The sequence below is a fragment of the Trachinotus anak genome, unplaced genomic scaffold (assembly GCF_046630095.1).
Source record: "Trachinotus anak isolate AG129_WGS33_773 ecotype Australia unplaced genomic scaffold, CSIRO_AGI_Tana_v1 ptg000011l, whole genome shotgun sequence".
Lineage (NCBI taxonomy): Eukaryota > Metazoa > Chordata > Actinopteri > Carangiformes > Carangidae > Trachinotus > Trachinotus anak.
In genome coordinates, this window is record NW_027273862.1 from 23604560 (window position 1) to 23615500 (window position 10941).

At 41.9% G+C, this 10941-nt stretch overlaps 1 protein-coding gene across 4 annotated transcripts; it reads left to right on the forward strand.

Annotated features, from left to right (window-relative positions):
- The first annotated feature begins 1772 nt into the window (after positions 1-1772).
- On the forward strand, positions 1773-10941 carry skor1a (SKI family transcriptional corepressor 1a). 4 transcript variants are annotated; one of them, XM_071490026.1, is made up of 9 exons: positions 1773-2028; positions 3149-4922; positions 5526-5601; positions 5684-5755; positions 5929-5991; positions 6963-7037; positions 7177-7251; positions 7866-7931; positions 9632-10941. In XM_071490026.1, the coding sequence occupies exons 2-9, from the start codon at positions 3159-3161 to the stop codon at positions 9727-9729; spliced, it is 2289 nt and encodes a 762-aa protein (XP_071346127.1). In that variant the 5' UTR covers positions 1773-2028; positions 3149-3158; the 3' UTR covers positions 9730-10941. The 4 variants fall into 4 exon arrangements, with proteins under 4 accessions (XP_071346127.1, XP_071346128.1, XP_071346129.1 ...); XM_071490027.1 differs by having other exon boundaries at positions 9635-10941; XM_071490028.1 differs by lacking the exon at positions 7866-7931.

A 10941-nucleotide genomic window follows, 5' to 3' on the forward strand; every position in this document is an offset into this window, starting at 1 on the left:
GGCCGCTAGAGGGCGCAGTCATCACGACCAGCGCAAATGTCAGTGAGAAATGAGACGTATGGCCCAAACGACTTATGGAGTCGTTTTCATGGGAGGACAGTGTCGTTTTTTTTTTTGTTGATAACAATCTCTTAAATTAGTTGTTGAAAGAATTGTGACCAAGATTGAATATTTTATGAATGAAAAATAAACTAGGGTTATCTGGAGGTGAAAGTAGAGGGAACACACACTTATCTTCACTTATCTTTCATTTATTATATAAACACTGATGCGCATATATCTTCACTAAAATAATATCGTCCTGACTGACTCATTGTTGTCATAGTGAAAATATTGAAAAATGCCCATCATCACTCCCTGAAGCACAAGCAAGTACAGGCCTTTTAAAACAATTTTTTTTATTTTGTCAGAACAACAGTCAAAAATACAAAGATGTTGAGTTAATGATCTTAGAAAACCCTCATGTTTGAGAAGCTGATCCCATCAATTAAAGCTGGTCAGTCCATAAATTAATCAATCAACATATCATTTCAGCTGTAGAGTACTGATTGCTTTCTGGGAGTCAGTTTCATTGTTTAATAAAATGAAACTGTCATTTATAATGGGGCCCAACAACAGAGCTGGGCTCTGGGGCCGTCCGGGACCTCAATGCGGCCATGAAGAGGAGCAGGATAATATTTCTTGGAAATGGGAGTTTTATTTATGGAGAATGTTAAATGATTAAAAAAAAGAATTTAAAAGCCTCCACGGACATTTTCATTTTGAGCATGGATGTATTCTGGGGGGGCGGGATGCTTGTCCTCCACCTGCTGCAGGTACGGACACTTCTATCTGTGCGGGACAACAGAGCTTCAGTCATCGATCCGCTTATTAATAATAAATTGGTGTCTTTACAGCAAACAATGGGTTTTGAATATTACCGTTTACACCGCTGATTTTTTTTCTCCTTTTGCATATACAGATTATTGGTCTTCCTCTGCCTGTGTGCGTGTATGTGTGACAGTCTGGCCTGAGGCACCATCACCATCATCATCATCATCATCATCATCAGCAGCAGCAGCAGCAGCAGCAGCTCATCCCAGATTCACTCCACTTTCATCGCAGAGCGTCTGAGCAGAAAACGCGTTGAAACTCCTCCAAATTATTTAATGCTCGAACAAAAGCCTCCAAGTTGAAGCCGTTTTTTTTTTTTTTTTTTTTATATATATTAGTTCTTTCTTGCGTCTCTGTCATTGCTGAGGCCTCAGATTGATTTGCGTGGCCGGCGTGGAAGCCTAACAGATGGCCGTGTAACTTGATAAATGAGCCCGGGCCTTTTGTTATTCTTGTTGCCCTCCAAAGTGCCACTCACGACAGAGGCCGCCTCTGTCTGTTAGAAATAATCCTGAATACACTGTGCATGATCAGTTGGGCCAGTATTGGTTCCCAATGTGGGGTCCGCGGGCCGCCTAGAGGGTCCATCCGGTCACAATTATCACATCATTTCACTTTTCTCAGATTTTTCTATGATGATGTTATTTTGCTCTTTGTTTAATTATATGTGATAATACCTGGGTCAAGATGTTTGGGGTCAGCAGGGGCCTAATTGGGCGTGAGATTTTTGTTTCTGATCATATTTGTAAGTCAAAGCTGCGTAATTGTAAATTAAAACTGGTGTGTAGTGGTAACTCTGCACGTCTAGGAGTCTGGGGGGGGTGGGGGGGGGGGGGGGGGGGGGGAAGAGGGAGAGAGAGAGAGAGAGAGAGAGAGAGAGGGAGGGGGAGAGAGAGGTGCCATGTGCTTCCTGTCTACACGCCACTCACCTCCCCGGGCTCCAACAGGATGGAGGTCCTGCCTGCTGCCGCCTGCACTCAACTAAACTGAAATAAAGACTCCGGCTCAGAGTTTCTGCCGTCAGACCTCCTGGGTTTTGCCATCGTCCCTCTCTGGGCTCATCGGGCCTGAATTTACATCTGTCAATATTCATATTATTTATCATTTTTCCATCCTAAATCCCGCTGGAGTGTGTCGTCTTTTTAGGAGAGAAAGGTATGTAATGTTTTTATATATATATATGATTTAACCAGAAGTCCAGCTAATTTTCCTGTATGTGTTTTAATTTGTCTTTTGTTTTGCATGCAAATTGCGGTCGGAACGTGTCAAATATTGGTTCTCCATCACTCTAAAATAGTTTTTCTCACATCATCAGCCTGTCTGGGTGAGTCGCTGACGCGGCTGCGGGCTGCTTGCATGTCTTTTAGTGCCCAGCGACTAAAAGTAAGTATGCGCAGGTGAACGTGAGATAGGCCTGCTTCAACCTAATTTCGAGCAACTGGCTGAGGCTAATCTGAGCAGAAGCCTTAATTATATATAGGGCTAGTCTTTTATTAACAATGCGAGGACGCACGCTTGGATCTGTGTAATTACCAGGAAAGCAGCTTATAGTTGTTCTTTTCCTCTCTGCTAAGCGCATTGGCGCAGCTCAGGCTGCATTTTCCTTCTGTCCTTATCCGCGTATAAGAATCTTATGTGACTCTTAAGCAGTTGCCCCATAAGTGCTGAGCCGATTTGAAGATAAGGGGAGCAGCAGATCCACCTCCGCGCAGGAACCCGGATAACCTGAGAGAGGAGGAATGAAACCATACGGGAAATAATTAACAGCACCACTGATTGATTTCACTTCTCAGTAGAACCTCCTGTTAGTTAGACCATTTATGGACTATTTTTGGTCATCGATTTCAAATTATTATTATTATTATTATTGTTATTATATTATTATTATTGTTGTTATATTCTACTATAAATACTGAACTAATTAAAAATGATCATAACAATAAAATTAAACGTCCTGTTATTATAGAATTTTTATAGAATCATTATAGAATCTTTATCATTATTATTATTATTATTATTATCAATAAAATATGATCTACATGTACCTGTTTTTAAGACACATGATACTCTGACATTATGTCTATTTGACTTACATAAAATTACTATTTTTTAAATTTGTTTAATATATTTGAGGTGTTTGCATTTTTATTCTCACAAGCTGAATCGTTTCAAGGCGTTGCAGTGGAAATGTTTTGTTGTGTTGACATTGCATTGTGCCGTCAAAGGCGTGTTAAACAGGCCTCCGGTTCACTCCACTTCTCTCTTTGACTGACAGGCTTCCAGGGATGGAGTCGATGCCCGGACAGCTTCGAGACGCGGGACGAGACGCCAGCTCTTCCCCGGGTTTAAAGCAGGACGCACCGACTTTCTCCAGCCCCAGCTCCCTCAAACCAAACCAAGTGACTGAGACCTCCCTGTACGGGGTACCCATCGTGTGTCTGGTCATAGACGGTAAGGAGAGACTCTGCCTGGCGCAGATTTCTAACACCCTGCTGAAAAACTACAGCTACAACGAGATACACAACCGCCGGGTCGCTTTGGGCATCACCTGTGTGCAGTGCACCCCGGTCCAGCTGGAGCTCCTGCGGCGCGCCGGGGCCATGCCCATCTCCTCCAGGCGCTGCGGCATGATCACCAGACGGGAGGCCGAGAGGCTCTGCAAGTCCTTCCTGGGGGCGCATAGCCCCCCAAAGCTACCAGAAAATTTCGCATTCGATGTGTCTCACGATTGCGCCTGGGGCAGCAGGGGCAGCTTCATACCCGCCAGATACAACAGCTCCAGAGCGAAGTGCATCAAGTGCAGCTTTTGCAACATGTATTTCTCCCCAAATAAATTCATTTTCCACTCCCATCGCACCCCAGAGTCAAAGTATCTGCAGCCGGACGCGGCCAACTTTAACTCGTGGAGACGCCACCTGAAACTGACGGAAAAAAAACCATCCGATGACATTAACCACGCGTGGGAGGATGTTAAGGCCATGTTCAACGGGGGGAGTAGAAAGAGGACTCTGCCCATGAGCGGGTCGGGAATGTCGTCGCCGATGAAATCTCAGGCCTCGTCCAGCTTGGCCCAAACCAGTTCCCCTGAGATCCCCCACAAAACTTTACGGTGCGACGAGGACCAGGGGAACAATAACTTGAGTTTGGCGAGCGGCGCACGGAGCTATCCAGTCATCCCAGTGCCCAGCAAGAGCTTTGGCATGCTTCAGAAAATCCCCCCACCTCTGTTCCCCCACCACCCTTATGGCTTCCCCAGCTATGGGCTGTGTCAGAAAAAGAGCGACGGTGTGTCTGATGCGAACAAAACCAATGTTCCTGGTGTGTTTTGGCCTGGCGCAAAGGACACACTCTACCCTGCTTTCCCCATGTTTTGGCCTACACCTGGCAGCCTCCCCATGCCGCCCTATCCGGGGTCTCCACCCAAACCTCACCCTGAGCTGCCAGGCGTCCGGCAGGGAGAGCTCGACTTATCGGACCAAAGCGACCGGGGCGCAAACACACCCAAAGACACCACCCACCACCCCCACCAGCAGCTGGACGGCGGGGAACGTTGTCCCAGTTCCCAGTCCTCCTCCACCAGGAACGACGAGGACAAATCCGGGGACGAGACCTCCCAGAGGAAAATCAGCTACATTTCGGCCTTCAGGCCCGTGGTCAAAGACGCAGAGACCATCGCCAAACTCTACGGCAACCGGGACAGCTACGGCGTGCGCCCTGGCTACCTGTCCCCGGATTTTATCAGCGAGGGCTCGAGTTACAGATCGATATCACCGGACAGGGATAGCGTGGTGGACGACGACGACGACGACCCAGACGTGGATGTGGAGTCCAACCGGGGTCAAGACGAGGAGGAGCCGATCCAGATCTCGCCGGGAGCAGACCACCGTGACTCCCATGTGTCGGACCGGGTCACCTCGGGTGCTGAGGAGAGCCAGGAGCATCCTGATCCCTCCAGCCCCGAAGCAGCAGCAGCATCACCGGAGGACTCCGCGCACACTGGGTCATCGGATGAGGACAGACAGATGCGTAATGGCTCTCCTCTTCATGAAGTAAGATTAGATTAAATGAAACTTTAATGATCCCCGTGGGGGGAAGTTGAATTGTCGCAGTGGTGGAGAATATAAGAGTTTATGCAAAGAGGAGGCCGATAAAAATGTAATCAAGACCAAGTGGCCTGGAATTAGAAAAAAAAAAATCCAGATGTAGATATTTGATAAATCATGATAAAACATGTGGGCGGCCTAATGTTTGGAGAAACAGTCATTCAACTGTTCTCTGAAGTGCTGTTGAGCAGGACAACAAGGCCCCTTTTACTTCTACAGGATCAATTAGGATCCACCTTCATTTGTACCAATGTGTCGTCGATGTCGCTGTTTTCAAGCAGGGTAATTAAAGTACAACAGCCTAATCCATCCTGATTTCATTTTCTGATGTATTTCTATTAAGATGATTTTCTGTTTTACCACCACTTTAGTGTTTTTTAATTTTTTTTTATGCAAAACCATTCACGTTTCGTTTGGGATCATTTCAACACCTTGACAACAAATTGCAGCTTTTTGAAGAACTGACGCCATAATTATGTGAAGAACTGCAGCAAAATGCCATGTAATTGGTGCGCGGCATTGAACACGATGGTCTGCCTCATTTTGCAGGTGTACGCGCATGAAAAGGAGAAGGAGCCCTCGTCGCTTGGGTCGAAACAATCGAGCAGCCCCCGCAGATCCACCGGTGATTACTGAAGCAGTCTTTGGTTATTCATGTAAACTGTGGCATTTTCATCTCTTTTTAACTGAGGAACATTTATGTTTAGGTGCTCGTCACTTGTCTGACGCACAGAACCAGCGCTCCGCAGCATCCTGTCAGGAGCAAAAGGACAGACAAGGTTTCTAATTATCCTGCTTCATATTTTAGTATTAATTTAAAAAAAAAAAAAACCTACTAATTCTATCCATTTTATAGTTACTTCGCTGCTTCAGATTTTCTTTTACAGCGTGGCAGTCATATGGATGACTTAATCCTAGGTTTTAATGATGTGTTGTGCTGTTTTGTGTGCAGCCGATGGAGCTTTGCGCATCGACATCAGCGTGCATGAGAGAGATCTGGAGAACATGGCTAAAGGTAAGAGGCTGTTCCAGGATCAGAAGGACATAAAAGAGAGGGGGGGGGTGTGGCAGGGGATTCATTACCATCAGGAATGATCCCCGTTCTGACTGTATTTTGGGAGATGTATGGACAGCCAGCAGATTCAGACAGCAGCTGACAGGGGCCTGGTTACCGCATTTAATTGAGACAGTTATTTATTTGTCACTTTCAAAATGTCAGATATGAAATTGAATTAAATATAGCTACTTGTTTTACTAATTAGGTTGTCTTTCTAGATTTATATACCCACGTTTAATTCGACCGCTTGTCTAAGGTTGTGTAGTTATTAAATTCATCAAATAAATAGCCTAAATGTGTGCATTACAGAAACATTAAACCATATTTGAAATGCTGCTAAATGCCCACGGCCGCCAATGACGTGCCAAAAATCGGGAATGTGAATTTCCATTTTGTGGGCCTAAAGTGTTTCCATAGTTGTTAACCACTTAATCACGAGATGTGGGAGTTTTGACTTATTATTGTAAGAGGAAATCGTTTAGAGGCTATTAATATTTTAAGGAACAGAGCCATAACCCCGAGGCACGGCAGCTAATTATTTTACAACGCTTGGAAAAACCCTGGGACTCCATTATTATCGTCTCAACCTCCAGGCAATGCATCGCAATTACTGTGGCAGCGAGCGAGAGGAAAGCAGCGAAATGGTTGTTATCAAGGGTGTAAACGCACCTGAAGTCGGTTTACTGGGCCGGTGTAAATCATCTCTGCGTGCACTCATTCCGAATTTATCATAGTAAGTGGAACCAAATTGGTGTGAGGTAGATGAGGTTGAGGAAAAGTTTTTTTTTTTCGATTTTTTTAAAGATGTTTTTGTCGATTTTTTTTTTTTTTTTTTTTTTTTTGGGTGAATAGTGATATTTCTGTACAGCAGATAAAAATAAGTTGGTGAAATTGACACATCTTGGCTTTTTTTTCTTTTTTTTTTGCAGAGGAATTGCAAAAGCAGCTTGTGGAGCAAATGGAGCTGAGGAAAAAGTTGGAGAGAGAATTTCAGCATTTAAAAGGTAAAAAGTGAGTCTGATTGTGTTTTGTGAGTTAAAGCCACAGATGTATTTTGCCTCTTTGTTTGGCTCTGAAACCCTCTGCTTTCAGCTTAGATCTTACACCAGCAGAGTGAGTTATTTTGTCCTTTATGCTCTTCAGATAATTTTCAGGATCAAATGAAGCGTGAGCTGTCCTACAGAGAGGAAATGGTCCAGCAGCTGCAGATTGTTCGAGGTTGGTCTCTTTCTAAACTCTGTGCTTTCACACATTCTGACTGTAAAGTGGATGTAGATCAATGCTCTTTAAGTTTATGGTGGGGGGGAATTTAAGCCACAGAAACGTTTAAATAACATAGGCAGTCTCAATCAATCTGAACCAACATGCCTCTAAACCAAAAAAGAAAGGAAAAGTGACACTTGCATATTGAAATATTGGCGATTTGTGTCCAGCCTTTTTCCTGTAAACTCCATATTTTTTTCCTCCTGCAGTTGAGGTAAATTATTAGATATCAAAAGGTGAAACTGAAACCACATTGTTTTGTATGCAAAGGTTATTTTCTCCTAAATCATGCTCTGGAAAATTGAATAGACAGACCATTATGTCGTGCTGTATCAGTTACATGCAGTAGACAGCAACTAATGCCATCCGTTAAAGGATTGGTTTAATGTTACAGTAGTTTAAATACAGGGTTCAAGTACACAGAGGGGTCACTAGAGGGGAGGGGGAAAATGGCATACATTACACTCCTTCACTTCAGATGCTACGTAGCAATTCACATTATCGTTTTTTTTTTCCTTTTATTCCTTTTTTGACCATTTTTTATTTTTATTCATTTTATTTTTTGATAGACACTTTGTGCAGCGAGTTGGACCAAGAGAGAAAGGCTCGTTATGCAATACAGCAGAAGCTAAAAGGTAATTTTATCTGGTCCAAAAAGGAACATGAATACATGTCATTTTTTGCCCACAAACATAAATATGCAAGTGCTACTTTTTTTTTTTTTTTTTTTAATCAAACATCTTATGTGATAAGTATTTACAGTAAGACACCATTAAAGGATAGGTTCACATTGTTTCAACTCAGTCTTCAAGCAATATTCACATGTCCAAATGTACACTGAAAGATCCCCTCTTGAAGCAATTTCAATGGAAGTGATGGGGAAATCTAGTCTAAGTCTAAGTCTAAGTCCAGCCAAAGTTAAACTGAGTCTTTAGCAATCTGAATCCAGTCACAACAGCTGTCCATCTCCCAAAGTCACAGCCCGTACTACAAAATGTCTTTTTTTTTTTTGTGTTACTAACCCTCCACCATGGCTCACCTTAAGCATGTTTCCATCCACCATGTGCATTTTCAGTTTGCACATAAAAAAACAGAGAGCAAACACTGAAAAAAAAAAAACACTTGGCTGAGGAGGAAATGTTGGCGTATAAAAGCAAAGCGTGACACAGAAAACAGACTAAGCAAATGAACAATGAAAAATGGCAGCAGGTGAAATCATGTGTGAGGACTGATGAGGAGAGTATAATTTTTCTCAAATAAACAGACATAAATGCCATATTTTTAACATTTTTCTACATTGTTTACACTGTGTGAGGTTTGACTGGTGCTCGTTTATGTTATCTAGTAGCACCCTCTTCTTCTGCAGTGGTTAAATGGCACTGAAGGGAGAATTAAGGTTTATCTCGATTAACCAGCTCCTAAAATTGACATAGTGGTAGAGGAAGGTAATGCAGTTTGGTTAAACTTCAAACCTTTCAGACATTCTGTACTAGAAAGATTCTTAAATTTGGAAGATGCCCACTTGATATGTAGGACTCAGACTCCTGAATCCTCCAGTCTAAAGACTATGGATTTTATCCCCCATCACTTACATTGAAATCATCAGATGTTTATGACCGTTTAGGACAGAAAGAATGATCAAGGCTGGATTACCATCCAGGCAAAGTGGACATCTACCCAGGGGCCCAGGTTTACCCCATTTAATTTGAGTCCACATCATTTGATCAGCAGATTTGTCAGAAATTTGCACCACTAAAGTATAATTGCAATGATTGGTCCTCATCCTTCATCTTGTGGCCCTGGTGTCCCTGTGTCAAAATCCAGTTTAAATTCATTTTAATTATATTGTGCTTGTTTGTTAGAAAGCATTTTATAGCATGGCTTTAATTTTTTTGGTGTCAAGATACACATTCAATTCTAAGGGCAAGGTCGTATTGCTCCATCGTAGAAGAATTTTAAGGCTGCAACTACCAAGTATTTTCACAATTGACAATTGTTTTATTTAATAATTGATTTTTTGGTCAGTGTATAAAATGTTAGGAAATAGTGAAAAAAGGCCACGATTAATCTCTGAAGATCAAATTCTTGTTTTGACAGTCAAAAATCCAAAAATGTAATTTATTGTCATAGAATTGTAAAGACAAACCATGCCCAAAAGGTACATATGGACATGTCATGGAGTTTTTTAAGACAGACTGTAAAAAATGTGAATCTATCCTTTGACAACATTTAGGGAAAAATAGCCAACTCACAGCTGATTCATTCACCAATAATCTGTGAGAGTGTCATGTATGTTAATCTGCATGTCCTCACTGATGGGCCTGTTCCTCCCCAGAAGCTCATGACGCCCTTCACCATTTCTCCTGCAAGATGCTCACCCCTCGTCAGTGTACTGGAGCCTGCACCTTCAAACCCCCGCTGTTGCCTCCCTAGTGCCCGGCAGGACCCTGCACCTGACCCCAGCACAGCCAAAAAAAAAAAAAAAACCACACACACACACAGAGGTCCGCCTCGAGAGCTCTGATGTGTTCACCTCCCACCTGTAACCCAAGGATTACCAACCTGCTGTATAGATACACTACCGATTTTAGCACTTGAGTGAATACGTCGAGGCTCAGAGAAGATTTTGGCAGCGACGTCTCCTCAAAAAACTCAACTCTTGAGTAAAAGGATCAGGATTTCCTTAAACACGGAGTTCATTTTATGTTGTGAAACAAAGGATTGTCGATCTGAACCTGCAAAGCTGAAACCAAGGAGTATCTCTGAATCAAAGCCGTCTGCTCTTTAGCTATTCTGAAAAAACAACGACACTATATACATATACATATATATATATATATATATATATCATGTGACAATGTGCAATGGCTTGTATAATTGTGATATTAAGTTCAAAAAGTATCTCATTATTTAGCTTTTGTTGCTTGTTTGGATATCTTGAGTTTTTACATATATTTGTTATTTATCTGTCTTTGGTTTAATTTATTGTTTAGATTATTTGTAACACTGCATATGTTGTTAAGCACTTTAAATGGGCAACATTTCTGAATTTCGTCATGCCATCCTATACCAAATTCTTTAATCCAAACTAGAAGGAGCTTTTTGTTTTTAATGGAGCACATTATTGTGAGCACTTACTACAACAGCCGATCAGGTTTGACAATAAAACACTTTCTTTCACTGAGTTGTGTGTCATGCAAACTGGAGGAGATAATAAAAGAAAAAGAAAAAAAACAAACAAACAAACAAAAAAAAAAAACGGTCTTGAGCCATTTATAGATATCATGTACAGTTTAGAGTATTTTAACACAAATCTGATCTCATGATTTTCTGTTTCAGGGTTTTTTCTATCATTACATGCATCTGTGAGTCACAACAGACAAAACCAAAACTTTTTCTTATCATCTGATGGTCTTTTTTTATAAGAGGAAGACTCTGTATGAAGTATGTGTAAACTGCCATTCATACAGCTGCATTTCATTTTCTCCCATTTGTTGAAGTTGGTTTGTAATTTAAAAAATACAAAAAAAAAATAGTTCTAAAAGAAATGAATCCTGGTTTCTGAAATGGTTTAACCATAATTTTACCATTAATGTATGTATCCATGTCAATATTAATAAAATGTGAAAGCCATTTCCTGCTCTA

Coding starts and splice junctions, on each gene's coding strand:
- skor1a (XM_071490026.1), top strand. CDS start 3,159: ATGGAGTCGATGCCCGGACAGCTTCGAGACGCGGGACGAGACGCCAGC. Junction 5,602..5,683: donor CAGCCCCCGCAGATCCACCG/GTGATTACTGAA, acceptor ATTTATGTTTAG/GTGCTCGTCACTTGTCTGAC. Junction 5,992..6,962: donor TCTGGAGAACATGGCTAAAG/GTAAGAGGCTGT, acceptor TTTTTTTTGCAG/AGGAATTGCAAAAGCAGCTT.